The following is a 14,259-nucleotide window of genomic DNA, read 5'->3' as shown; positions in this document are numbered from 1 at the left end:
ATTTACTTCTACACTAAAGATAAAACCTCAGCTTTAAATAGTCATATTTAACTAAAATTTTAACTTTAGGCGTAAAGACAAGTGACAATCGAAAGTGAAAAGAATTTATCTTCATTTTAGCGTTACGTCTAATAAGATGGATAGTTGGCAATCCTTACTGTTATCGAGGGTAATTTGAAACTTTACATATGAATTACGGAAAACAAACATGGGAACAAGTGTACAACGAACATTGCATTATGTTTAGGTATGATATAAGTGAAAACGTTATTTGTTCGTGTAACTGTTTTCCTGTAAATATGATCTGTCTAGGAAATAACGGCTTCTATATTTTGAGGCAGAGTATTTTCATTCGGTTGAATTTTGACAGTTAACGGAATGACAGTGAAATCCTTGACCGGCTACAGTGAATTTCTTTGGATTTATTTATTTTTAGGTAATTTCAGTTTAATATACATGTCACTTGTACAGTACGAAACAACTTGATGAGAGGTTTGGTTTTGCCTTCAATTATAGTATCTGAAATCAACAGATGTTGCGGGTTACTTCATGCAAAGTTTAAATTTTTATTTTATCTGTTCTTTTGACATCAATATTAAATATTCATGTTACGTGAGTATTTATGTATAAAAGAGAGAAACCAAACATTGTACATATTTTAATAGTCATTGGTCTAAAGGACGTAATCGCGACGATGGCGAATTAATTAAATAAATGAAGGATCGTACAATGAAACAAATTTGGCAGGGGATGCTGACAGCTGCAGTTTTGTGATGCAGCAATCTGATGACAATTTTATCACAACCGTATGTAGGTTTGCCATATGACCAAAGAAATGTTACTGTAAACATTATCATCATTCGATTTTTAAGGTAGTGACTAGCTTCACCGGGTGGTGAAACTAGCTACCAAGCTATTTTCGCAAGGTTTTAAAATGCATGCACGTGATCCATGACCTGGCCTGGCTTGTTAATGGATGTATGTATGCATTACTTGTTTGCGTGTATCAAGCTTGCATTGTTGTGCATTTATTTTCATGTGGGTGACAAGAACTTTTGTACATTCTGCACACCATGGAGTTGAAAAAATACTGCAAGGTCCAATATGGGTTGGTGCTGGTAGTATGTTACATGACGTAAATATGAAGAAGTATTACATTCCTTAATGCTTTCATTGTTAAGGGTAACAGTTCGCTATATCGGAGACACATTAAAATCGGATATTTTGTGTTTCACATAATTCGTACTTACCAATTGTGTATTGTGGAACATAGTTCAAGGTGCCATTATACTTTTTACATGAAAACAAACAATTTTTCACATACAGAGTGATTTTTTTTATTCCTTTCTTCACTTCTGCAACACACAATATGGCGGGCACATTTTGACTCAAGTTGTGGATATGCAGTGTTTCCAACCTTCTTCACAGAAATATACCAACTATCGTGTTTGTCACGTGTGAAAATTTTACATTATGCACGGGTAGCTGACTGATAGCCCCACGAACCATTATGCACAGTAGCTGACAGATAGCCTCTCGAACCATTTCCGATAAGGTTAGGTTAGGCAAGCAGTGAAAAAAAAAGGGGGTTTATGTCATGAAACGTACGCAGCATGCAGTTCACGTAGCGAAAGCAATGGCAATTGTGCGTCGGTGAGATATTTCTCTTGAAAAATACATGATTTCCAGGTCAAATATATTCCACGATGAAAGAAAATACCTCGACGAACGTTGGAAAGCTTGCAGAAACTCATTTCCTTAAGTAGTTTCTTCTGTAAAAATGAAGAAATGTGTCTCCGATATAATGAACTGTTACCTTGTTAGGTTTAGGGCTGTCGACATTAAAATTAATTTTGTAAATATTTTCCATGCCTGATTGTGCAGTTCTGATCTTCAGCACACTGCTATTCCCACCACCTGGTGAATGTAGTTTAATTTTTTAAATCCCAGTTGTTTTGGAGGTCATGGTACCATTGAAATTTACTCAGCTGTAACATTTGTAGAAAATAATTTAGGTAGGTGCTCGTTAAAAAAATCATAGATTGTATCATTTTTCCACTGACATTTTGTATAAATAAATGTCTTAGGAAAGGAACTTTCCCAAATGTATTGAAATTATCAAGGGTTGTCCCAATTTATAAAAAGGTGAGAAAAATTGTTTAGCCAGCTACCATCCCATCTCACTGACTCCAGTGTTTTCAAAAGTTTTAGAATCAATTATGTATTCTCAATTATGCAATTACTTGGACCATAATAATGGAATTTGCGAATCACAGTTTGGTTTCAGGAAGGTTAGGCTAACTGCTGATGCCATGGAGAGATTGGATTGATTTGGTGTTTAAGTCCACTTTATGGGACTGGACCTACAGTTTAAAGTGGGATCCGAACCACTATGTACCTCCACCGGGTATCGAACCCAGGATCCCTTGATTACAAGGCGAGGAAGCTACCACTGCGCCATCGGGGAGATTAGTCAAAAATATACTTAAGGCTTTCGAAACTAAGGACTTTGCTAGCTCCTCTTTCTGTGACCTGAGCAGGTCTTTTGATTGTGTAGAACACACTTCACTTTTTAAAAAAATGACGTACTATGGCATTGGTGGTGCGGATCTTAAACTTTTTCATTCATACCTTCCTGAACCGTAGCCCAATTGTATAGGAATGGAGAGGTCAAATGCGGTGTACCTCAAGGTTCGGTTCTTGGACCATTATTGTTTGCTCTCATGATGAATGATATATAATCATACATAACACACTTAAAGCCGTCACTGATAATACCCTGTATCAAACTTCTTTGTGGTTCAGAGCTAACGTTTTTTGCTGAATGAAAGTAAAACCCAACACATGTTTTTTTCAGTCTAAGAGACACCCCAATGGATAATAGCTCAGATAATGTGAAATGTGTAGGTATTGTCATTGATAATAAATTATCATGGGAGCCACATATTAAATACATGACTGCCAAGCTCTCCAGGGTTATATATTTGTTAATTGAATTTAAAAAGTCATCTATCTGAAGATTATGTAAGATCAGCTTACTTTGCTTTCTTTCAAAGCATTATTTCATATGGAATATTACTTTGGGGAACTGCAGTTATGTACAGGAACTTTTAATACAGCAGAAAAAAGCCGTGAGAATAATTACCAACTCACACAAATTAGTTCATTGTAAGGCACTGTTCGTTAAGTTAAAATTTATGACTGTGATGAATCTATATATTTATACTGTGTATGTAAATAAAAATTTGCCACAACTACAAAGTAGACAAGATGTACATTCCTATACTACAAGGAACAGCAGGCATATAAATATACCCTACCATAGACTCGCGAAATCCTTGAACAGTTATGAGGCTGAAGATTTAAGACTATTTAATAAGATACCTCTTGATGTGACAAATATGGCTGTGAATGTATTTAAACATAAACTGTATGCCTGGTTAGTTGCTACACCATTGTTCTCAACTCATGATTTTTTTAAAATTAAAAATATTGTATTTTAGTGCAACTTAGCCATAAAAGGGGTTATAATTTTATATTATTTTACAATATATTTTACATGTATTTTGTTTCTTGACCTTGTCTATTGCTGTACAAGCTTAATGATAATAAAATATTATTATTAATAACACAGATAATGAGTTTTGTTACCAATATCATCAGAAAACAAGCAAATGTTTGTACACTCCTGTTCAGATAAAGTGGCACATTCTACAACTGTTAAGTCCTAGAAAGTGTGCCACTTTATGTGAAGAGCAGTGTACCTGTTCTCCATTTTTCATGTCAATCATTTCTTACAACTGTTGGTTCCTTATTTGCAGAATCAACAATCACATGCTCATATGAATCATAATGCCAACAAAGCTTGAAGATTATGAAGTGCTGGATGTGATTGGGAAAGGTTCTTTTGGTGTGTGCTATAAAGTAAGGAAAAAATTAACAAAGGAAGTCCTAGTTTGGAAATCAATTGACTATGGAAAAATGTCAGAAGATCAAAAGCAGGTAGGTTGCGGTGTTTTCAACATTGGACATAAGACATATATATATATATTGGTAACAGTTCGGTATATCGGAAACACGTTTCTTCATTTTTACAGGAGGAACTACTTACGGAAATGAGTTTCTGCAAGCTTTCCAACATTCGTTGAGGTATTTTCTTTCATCGTAGAATATATTTGACCAGGAAATCATGTATTTTTCAAGAGAAGTATCTCACCGACGCACCATTGCTTTTGCTATGTGAACTGCATGCTGCGTACGTTTGATGACATAAGCCCCTGTCAGTGTTTCCAACTCCTTTTTTCTCACTATGCTTGCCTAGCCTAACCTTATCGGAAATGGTTTGTGGGGCTATCCGTGAATGGTTCGTGGGGCTATCCGTCAGCTACCTGTGCATAATGTACAATTTCCACCGGTGACGAACACAATAGTAGGTATTTTTTGGTGAAGAAGGTTGGAAACACTGCATACCCACAACCTGAGTCAAGATGTGGCCGCCATATTGTGTGTTACGGAAGCGAGGAAAGGAATCAAAGAAATCACTCTGTATGTGAAAAATTGTGTTTGTTTTCGTGTAAAAAGCATAATGGCACCTTGAACTATGTTCCACAATACTCAATCAGTAAGTACAAACCACGCGAAACACAAAATATGCAATTTTAATGCATTTTCGATATACGGAACTGGTATATTTTTTTTCTAATCCTTTTATTTAATATTAAGTTTCCAAATATGTAAATTCAGGTATGTTGATGGATTAGCTTTCGGTTGGTTTACATATATATATACGTATGTTTGGTTTTAATTTGCATGTTTTTCATTTTCAGCATTTGGTGTATGAAGTGAACCTCCTTCGCCAACTGAAGCACCCAAATATTGTGAAATATTATGACAGGATCATACATAAAGAAACAACCACTCTTTACATAATAATGGAATATTGTGAAGGTGGAGATCTAGCAACATTAATAAACAAGTGCAAAAGGTAAGAATTATACTATCCACGTCCCATGTGTCAAATAGTGGATTTGTATTGTCTTTCACCTCAATATACAGATGGGCAGTGTCCTGCAGCATGCTGTAAGCTCAGAATTCCTTGGTAAAAATCCAGGGACGGTATGGGCATCCATATTTCTTTCATTAGTTTTGTTATTTACCCTCTTGGTAGCTTCATGGTTAAAATCTAGCTGCATTTATAGTATACTAGCACCAGTATATCTGAAATCTTGGAAAATATGAGTACTACAAGCTTCGATGGCAGAGTTTAAAATTCAGTCAGTGGTGGCAATTAGGGGGGGGGGGGCAACTGTATTGTCACTATTGCTCCCGCGCTATGCTAAATGTTATGTATGAAGGGAAACTGAACTGTCCTTGCCCCCCAGTTTTGGATCCCAGTCGCTGTCACTGAATGCTGTAGTGGATCATTAAACTTTGTGACTTACAGCTAAAATGCTGCTGGATGCTACAGAAGAAAAGTGCTGCTCATTCATAAATCATCTGGTGTAGAACATCTTAAAACACTTTAAAAGAATAATTGACACACACAGTGACATACTGTGTAACTGCTGCAACCTATTTCCATCCATCTTCCCAGTGCTTGTCAGTACAACTGTCAGTCGACAGTTATTAAAAAAAATCGAAAAGAAAAACCAACTTCAGAGATTATAACAAACAAGGTGCATTTTGTATGCTAATATGCGTTACAAGTGAATGTGTGTATGTACAGCCAACGGCAAGGTAATATTAGGGTCATTCCATGTCAGCTCCAGGTCATGGTACCCATGATCTCACATTTTGATGCAACTTTGCAAATTTAATCCTTCCATGGTGAGAAACCACATATTTTTTTTTGTCTCTAACTTAACTGCTTTCATTTTTGTAATCCCTTCAAACTTTCAGTGATTTCATCTTCTCTTGTGTAAGCTACGCCGCCTTAGAAAAAATCTATCTTCCTTACAAATTAATCAATCTTTTTTTTAAAATTTCACAACAATATTAACCAAACCATGAGGATTTCAGAAAAAAAAATATGACTAGATATCACATATATTAGTACACCTATAAATTAATAAAATATTATTATCTGATTTTTTTTTTTGAAAACATGAATTGCCATTGTAAGTATTTTTAAAATGAACTCGGGTGTGTGATATGACTTACTCAGATATAAAAATTATGTTTTTTTATTAATTCTGAAAATATGACAAATTTATTTCTTAAATTTTCCTCAATAGACAGAAACCAACTTGTGCTCCAACAGTCCAACATAAGCATTTGGCAGGAACTGGCAAATGATGATGATGACGGTAAAAGAAAAATAAAGATATAATTGTCTTTCTTGTGGAAAAGCCCATAAGATCCCATAATGTACAGTCATAGACGACACAAGTCTGGATTGTAATGATCATATTGAAAGCAATGGTGTTATCACAACCCAGAAGTATCCATGACTGTACCTTTGAGTCTAGGCAGACAATAATACCAAGGGATGTTTTTGATGCAATTGTGGTGGTCCACTTATTTCTGTTAATTCTTAAAGAATTTTGAATCTTTTTTTAGAAGCAACACCTTTTTGGAAGAAGGATTCATCTGGCAAGTATTATATCAGACCTCCAAAGCACTTCAAGCTTGCCACTCTCACTTCCACCCAACGAGGAAAGTAATCCTACACAGAGACATAAAGCCTGCGAATTTGTTCCTTGACAAAGATGGAAATGTGAAACTGGGGGATTTTGGTTTAGCCAAGGTGTTAAACAGTGACTTCAGCTTTGCAAAGAGTGTTGTTGGTACTCCCTACTACATGAGCCCAGTATGTATTTTTTTTGTTTGTTTTTTTATGTTGTATTTTTCATCCTTAAATGTTTATTTTCATTTGTATTAATATATTCCATTATTACTTTTCCCACCTCCAGATTTTTGCACTGAGCAGATATTAGAAATAAGGATTTTTTTTCAAAATAGATGTATGGTGTTTACCTTTATGCAGCATTCTATTATATGTAGTTATGTATAGCACAAATTCATCAAAAGAAATTACATTTACAGTGGAACCTCGATTTTACGTTTTTCATTGGACCAAGCTGAAAAATCTTAAAATGCTGGAAAATGTAAAATCGAGGAAAATTTTATAGCATTTTGCTCTATTGGGAGCATGAATATTGAATGTATAATGCGGGAAAATGTAAAACCGAGGAACGTAAAATCGGGGTTCCACTGTATATTCATAGTACAAACATGGTTAAAATTCACTGTTTTTGCATATCAGTTTTGGTGACCCACTCTCACCATTAAAAAGATATTGATTGTTTTTGTTCTAGACTATTGATTACACTCTGTCAAAGTGTGTTAAGTACAAACATTTCAAATTCACTATTAAGGAAACTAATGAAAACTAGTAAGTACTACATGTAGTGCACCAGCTGCAATTAAGTGAACTAACTACAAATTGTCCAGTTTTGCCATACTATTATCCATAATGCACTATTGAATTCTATAATCAATAGATGTAGACTCATAACCTACAGCTAATTAACCAATAAAAATCTGTAACAGTTAACATGGATTTAATTCATATTTTGGGAAGTGAAAGACACAGTAGTAAATAAGTAGAGAGAGGTGATATACTCACTTCTCTGAGAAACTGGGTTTCATTATTGTTACATTAATTTCAATGGCCACTGCCACCATCTCATTGGAACTCTCACCTGTCTATGTATGGAATTAATATTTATTTATATAAATTATTAAGTGAAACTGTATTTAACATTTGATCTTTCTTTTTGTTTTCCATTTTTCTGGTTAATTCGTATCAGATTTGGATAAGTAGTTAAAATTAGAACACAGATAATATGGCAAATTTGCAAAGTGATACAATATACAGGGTGGTTGTAAAGTAACTCCCTATTAAAATACTTACAACTTTTGTAAGTAGCATCCTATTTATATGAAACAAAGTCTATTATTATCCCTGAAGTGGCATAATTTAATTGCTAATTTGTGCTTTCTGCTCACAATGGCACGAGCAGCTCATCATGACCCGATGTCTGACACTACATGAGTGTGCTCATGGCATCTCGTTATAAAGTGTGGCAATCTGTGGTACAGGAGCAGAGAAGGAAGGTGGCAGGGTGTTCAAGGACCTCGTTCTTCAGTGGATACCAAGATTACCAGAATTTCAATTCATAATATGTGGTAGATACTCTCGCAGTAGTGGTTGTTCCTCAACATGCAAACTGAAGGAGAAAATTTGCAGTGGTGCAGAATCTGTTTGTGCCCGACCCTGTGGCCGAGTGGTTAGCACATCGCGCTGCGACGCCAAGGGTCCCAGGTTCGAATCCCGGTCGGGCTTGGTTGTTTGTGAATGTCCATTCATCAATTAAATCATTTCATCACTCATCCCCATCTTCGCAAATTAGCCTAGAGGCACAAAACGCGAAGTAAAATAAACTAAATCAATCAATCAGAATCTGTTTGTTTGAAGTCCTGAAGTCAGTCATCAGCTGCAATTGCAGATTCTGGTGGTCTGGGCATCAACTGAAGAACAAGGTCTGTGAACACCCTGCCACCATCTCTGCTCCTGTACCACGGACTGCCACACTTCGTAAGGGAATGTCAGCTGGGCACGCTCACACAGTGTCAGTCATCAGGTCATTATGGGCTGCTCTTATCACCGTGAGGAGAAAGTACAAATTATTATCAATTAAATTCTACCACTTTAGGAATACAAGACATTTTGTTTCATGGAAATGTTTTGCTCTTACAAAAGTTATAAGTATTTTTCAATAGGGAGTTACTTTTCAGCCACCCTGTAGAACAAAAGTAGTCAGTATTTATCATTAGTATGTGATGTAATCTCTTCACATTTTCAAACATTTGTAACAAAAGAGAATACTGCAAGACAAACAGCTGTTTTGTGGCTCTGACTTTCACATAAAATCTTCAGTATTTGTTAGTTCTTATTTCAAGCCGGTCCATAAAGTACACGTTAGCATAATAAAAATCTGTGTTAGCTTCAAGACCCACTAGGAACAGCAAACTTTAGGGAAAGAAAGATTATCCTTTGGAATTAAATTTTACAGGTAAATGTCAATCTCTTTCTTCAAAGTGAAAGAACTTCAAAATAACATTCCATTTGCATATTAAAAAATTTACATGTTCTAGTTTGATTCATGAAAAAGAAATAAGTTTCATGAAATATGCCCTTTCTGATTATCTGATGAAGGATAATTTAGTAATCAATCAAACAACATAAGCAAAATTTAATATGTTTGTTCATACTTTCAGGAGGTAGTAAAAGGATGCCCATACAACAAAAAATCTGATATCTGGTCCATGGGATGCTTAATATATGAATTGTGCTCTCTTATCCCACCTTTTACAGGGTCTAACATAAGACAGCTCCTAGGAAAAATTAAAGATGGAAGGTAAGCACATTGGTATTTGCATTGAAAAAGTAACATTGCAGGATATTATAAATGTGAAATGTGAAATTGTTACCAACATTGATGACTGATATAAATGGCAAACATTTTGTGAAGAATATCAAAAGATGATCATCACTATAGCTTTCAGGGGCAGCATAAGGATTGGGCGACCAACAGGGTGTCCTCCTTAAGTAGTGACAAAACCTTAATTTTGATTACATAAGTGTCGCTATTTGTTTCAAGAAGAGTTTTTACAAACCAGATATTTAAATAACACGAGGTAGAAAGAAAGGAGTTTTGAAAAAGAAACACAGATGGCAGGACAAGGTGAAAGAAAATAAATTGTTAAGAGGATAAGTATTGAAATAAGTACCACACAGTAAGACAGTGGCCGCATAACATAAGATGACACCAGGGCTGGCTTTGTAGTACATTTGTGTGAATCAAATTATGAACTAGTCATTGACTTTCAATTTTTTTTTCTACATACAATGTTGGTGCAAAATAAAATGAAATAGAACATTTTGCAGGATAATAAGTCTACAAATGTGTTATGCAACATTTTTTTGCAAACTGAGATACCAAGCTTCCAGAAAAGTTTTTGGTAGCATCAAATTCAAATCCCTACTCTATATATCTATGTGAATATGTTCTTTTACGTTTTGTAATTCCAAACTGTTCATGAATGTTTCCATTATTGTGTGCGAGGTAACAGTATCTTGTAGCTGTCTTTTAAGTTTCATGCCCCATTAGGTTTTATTGCTTTCAGTTTATTAAGAGCTGAGCCAACACCAATACAACTGCTGATAATCTGTACCCAAAATAAAAGAGAACTTTGAATTTTGCATAATTTCCAGGATAATTAGTGTTGCATGCCATTTTTGTGAAGCCCGCAAGACCAAAACGTCATAAAATTATCAGTCAGTATTGGTAAATAAATTCAAACCGACACTTTCCCTTATGGATACAACTGGCATCAGCCAATACATTGGCATTAGCTCAGCCCTATTTAAAATATTCATAATTTTACATGAGATATCATCTAATCACAAACCCCATTTCTACCTGCAAACCTGTTGTTAAAAGAATTAAAATTTTGCATTTTTTCAGGATATTTAGATTTCACAAGTGTGTAGTGCAGCATATTTACGTAATTCAGAAAAATATCTGCCAGTATTGGTGATTCCATACCTTCCAATACTTATACATTGGTCCTACAATTGAATTGAATTGAACCAGCAACTGCTGATACTCGGCCAATTTTCACCGGGATTTTAAAATTGTAACAGTTCATAAAATTTAAAAATTGTCAAATATCAATTCTTGATTGAATTTTTTGTAGCAGAAAGCACAAAACAGGACAATTACAAGGGAGCTTCCAACAATCTGCAAACAGCACTTGAGTAAAATTTCTTTCAGCTTACCTATGTTTTTTTCTCCCTGATGAAAAGTTAAAACCTTGCTGTTGTACTGTTTTTGTGGTTTCTGTTGCAAGGTCGGTCAAACATGACTCCTAGCATGTGGAAATTAAGATTTTTGTAAAAAATTCAATTTACTGTATTATTATTTCAGATTTCACCGTATCCCTCCTCATTATAGTGATGACCTACAGAGGATCGTAGTTTTCATGTTGACTGTTGAAGATGATCTTCGTCCAAGTATCGAGATGCTTGTTCACCATCCAACAGTGCTTATGCATTTAAGTGAAAAGACTGCACAATCTCAATCATTCGCCAAACGTTTAGGTGCTGCTGGCAACGAACTTTCAGATGAATGCTCAGCTGAATTGGCTGATGAGTGTAATGGTGAAATGCATCCAGAAAGAGCACAGTATTACAAACAAAAGGGAAATTCAGTTGAAGATATTCAACAAGAAAAAGCTGAAATGCATAATGAAATTGAAAACAAGGTATCGGAATCAGTATTGCGTGAGAAACTGGAGGCAGTTAAGCACAAGGAAGCTGTTCTCCGTCTGAAAGAATTAACTCTTGTAGAGAAGGAAAGGATACTGGAACGAAGAGAGAAGAAAATATTGCTCTTAGGGAAACTTGTACAAGAAAAGCTAACACGGGCTGATGTGTATCTGAAGCAGTGCAGGGACACGAGGTCATCATACAGTGGTACCTTGAAGAGCAGCCACAGAGCAAAAAGTCCTCTGAGGGATGTATCATTGGACACTTCTTACAGTGCAGATCCTGGAGACACTAGTGTTCTTCCAACTTCAACAAAGCTGAATCCCGATGTAGTTACCAAGCCTCAATTTGTACAGTGTAAGCAAGAGAAAAGGGTTCATTTTGAGAAATTACCAGAAATAACACAGGGCAAGGAGAAAGCAAGAGAGCCATTTACGAAATTACAAAATGTCGAGCAAATGCCTCCTTTGCCCAGTTTGGATTATGCACCAAAATATTCTGTGCATGATCTAGAAAAAGCTGTTCTCGATAACTATAAAAAAGGAGTCTTATCCAGTGCAGGTACAGTTTTATCACATGATATCCATGACTATAATCCCAGAACTTTAGAAAGATTAAGTGAAAGGATGTCGTGGAATGAAAAAAGGTGTTTGTGGTTGGAAACAAAGAGATCTGCTCATAATAAGGCATTAGGAAAGGACAAGGAAAACATAGAATATTCTCTTCCCACCAGAGAAGTTCAAGATCTAGTAGTAAAGGACACTGTAAATAGTAAAGGTAAAACTAGGCAGGATGCTCTTCCTACGACATCAAAGGCTGCAAAAGTAGTTGGAAAGCTTTTGCATAATTTGAGATAAATTTTTATGTACCTGAGAGGTTATGATTGTATTGTACAAAATAGGAAGAGTTTTTATAACGAGTGGAAAAATTTTTTATTCCTCCGAGTTTGTCAGCTGATAGGAAAACTAGCCATTTTTTAAATGAAATCCTTACACATGTATAGCCATGGAAAAAATGTTAACAGGGTAGGGGGCAAGAAGGGGGTACAGTAACAGACTTCGGGTTGTAACAACCTTATTGAAAGTCTTCAATCTCACTACAATCAAGCAATGCTGGGCAGATGTGCACAGTATAAAAGGAGATACCCGTAAGTCAGGAGCACCCTGATAATGGGGATAATGAAGCAGATCAAAAACTGTTCATTGCACTCATGTGTCCTCCTAATTCCTCCTTCATGTATTTTCTCCATCCTTATTCTGGCACGAGGATCTCCTTTTTTGTTGTGCCTGAACATATGAGCATATGGGTCTGCAGAGTAAAAAAGAAACTAATTCCTATGTAGACTTTTGCTAAGAATAATTACCGGTAAGTAATCAAATCCAAGTGACAACAATTTAAACTTATATGACTTTACAGAATATGTGTCCATAACAAGAAAGTCTATGAAATTTTTCAGTAAATTAGTAATCACTTTAGACAGTATTAATTCCATGTTTATGTTTGTGTAATGATGTTGATGTTACTGCATTTCCTAATTCTTTGGTCTAATTCATACAAATAAATTCCACTGGCAAAACATTTCCTGGAGAAATACTGACATAATAATTCATGGAAGTTTTAACTTAAGAGCTGCACCTTCACAAAGTTGGATGGTGATTATGTAAATATTTTAAACAATATTGACACGCAGCTTCTCATGTTATGATTTATCTATACATAACAAAAATGAATTTTTTGGGTGATTTTTTTTTCATGTGACAGTAATTTACACAATGTCAGCTTTAAGTTTAGATCCTAATAATTTGGTGAATTGTGCATCCAGTGAATATTTTCTTCATTAGAAATGCTAACTATAGCATTATGTACTTTGTATCTACCATGATGTGTAGAAATGTATAATATGTTTGACTTGTGTTTCCTGCACAAGATGTGAAAATGGTTGTTGTTTGGTGCTATAATTATTAATTTTTATATCATTGTTACTACCTCAAAGTTTTTGTATACATAATTATATTTGTTACACATTAGAAGAAAAATGCAAATAACTAATGTTGGTGCTAAAAGTAGTTTATGAAAAGTTCTCTATGTACAATATAAGTAACTATTTTGCTGCTGCAGACTTCCATCCACTTCTTATATGCTAATACAGCATATATTTTTATTATGTACATGTGTGATTTTTTTGTTTGTTTATGCTCTCATATAATGGACTTGTGAGTTGGTATAATTTAATCACTCAAGTGCTTGGTATTTGGCAGTTTATTTAATCTCGGAAGTGTGCAAGAATAAAAGCAGATGTAGAAATGCCAAATGGAGCAAGTAAGTTGTATTTTTGTTCATTTACAAACATTGTATTGTAAATGTTAATTTCATGACAAAGAGACATTTTGTTTCATATGGAATTGTAATGAATTTCCTGTTATTGCTTTATTAACAAGATATTTTTGCATATCTCTGCATGTTATTTCTCTATCCACACCTTCATTAACCAATCACAGAAAGTAGTACAATAAAATCTTGTGCTAGTCTCACCATGTCCAATATAAGCAAGTACTTACTTTATCCGTGAATCAGATTTACGGATTAAGTAAAAAGATGTTACAAGTAAATTAATATTTCAACTTTTTCCCCATTTCTTGAAATATGACACAATTTTATTATTTTAAAAAGTTTTCTTGAGAAATGTGAAAAAAATCACAACCAAATTCCCTCAACATGAACTGTTCTAATAATACAGGATCCATCATGAAAGTTGGTGCCACACAACCACAGTTTCATTTGTTTGTTGGTACACAGAATTACATTGAAGTTGCAGCGCACATCAAAGGAGAATGCGTTTATTGTTGAGTGTTGTTTCTATTCATGTTGACTTGGTCGTGCAGTTGACCAAATGCAGATTGGACAGTATTTGAGCAATGTTGACA

The 14,259-nt window shown here is 34.9% G+C and overlaps 1 protein-coding gene across 3 annotated transcripts; it reads left to right on the top strand.

Annotated features, from left to right (window-relative positions):
- Positions 1 to 135: 135 nt before the first annotated feature.
- Nek2 (serine/threonine-protein kinase Nek2) lies at positions 136 to 13,767 on the top strand. Of its 3 annotated transcripts, none has more exons than XM_083126457.1 (6): positions 136 to 247; positions 3,822 to 4,002; positions 4,827 to 4,984; positions 6,559 to 6,808; positions 9,283 to 9,422; positions 10,995 to 13,767. In XM_083126457.1, the coding sequence occupies exons 2-6, from the start codon at positions 3,853 to 3,855 to the stop codon at positions 12,190 to 12,192; spliced, it is 1,896 nt and encodes a 631-aa protein (XP_082982583.1). In that variant the 5' UTR covers positions 136 to 247; positions 3,822 to 3,852; the 3' UTR covers positions 12,193 to 13,767. The 3 variants fall into 3 exon arrangements, with proteins under 3 accessions (XP_082982583.1, XP_082982585.1, XP_082982584.1); XM_083126458.1 differs by lacking the exon at positions 136 to 247 and adding an exon at positions 308 to 436; XM_083126459.1 differs by lacking the exon at positions 3,822 to 4,002 and having other exon boundaries at positions 151 to 247.
- Positions 13,768 to 14,259: the final 492 nt, after the last annotated feature.

Source organism: Lepisma saccharinum, chromosome 8 (assembly GCF_977018435.1).
Source record: "Lepisma saccharinum chromosome 8, izLepSacc3.1, whole genome shotgun sequence".
Taxonomy (NCBI): Eukaryota; Metazoa; Arthropoda; class Insecta; order Zygentoma; family Lepismatidae; genus Lepisma; species Lepisma saccharinum.
Note: the sequence above shows the minus strand (reverse complement) of the source record. Positions and strands in the feature narration are given on the sequence as shown.

Excerpts from the sequence above, each read along its gene's own strand:
- Nek2 (XM_083126457.1), top strand. The coding sequence starts at position 3,853 with ATGCCAACAAAGCTTGAAGATTATGAAGTGCTGGATGTGATTGGGAAA. Across the intron at positions 6,809-9,282 it reads CTCCCTACTACATGAGCCCA|GAGGTAGTAAAAGGATGCCC; the intron begins GTATGTATTTTT and ends TCATACTTTCAG. Across the intron at positions 9,423-10,994 it reads GGAAAAATTAAAGATGGAAG|ATTTCACCGTATCCCTCCTC; the intron begins GTAAGCACATTG and ends TTATTATTTCAG.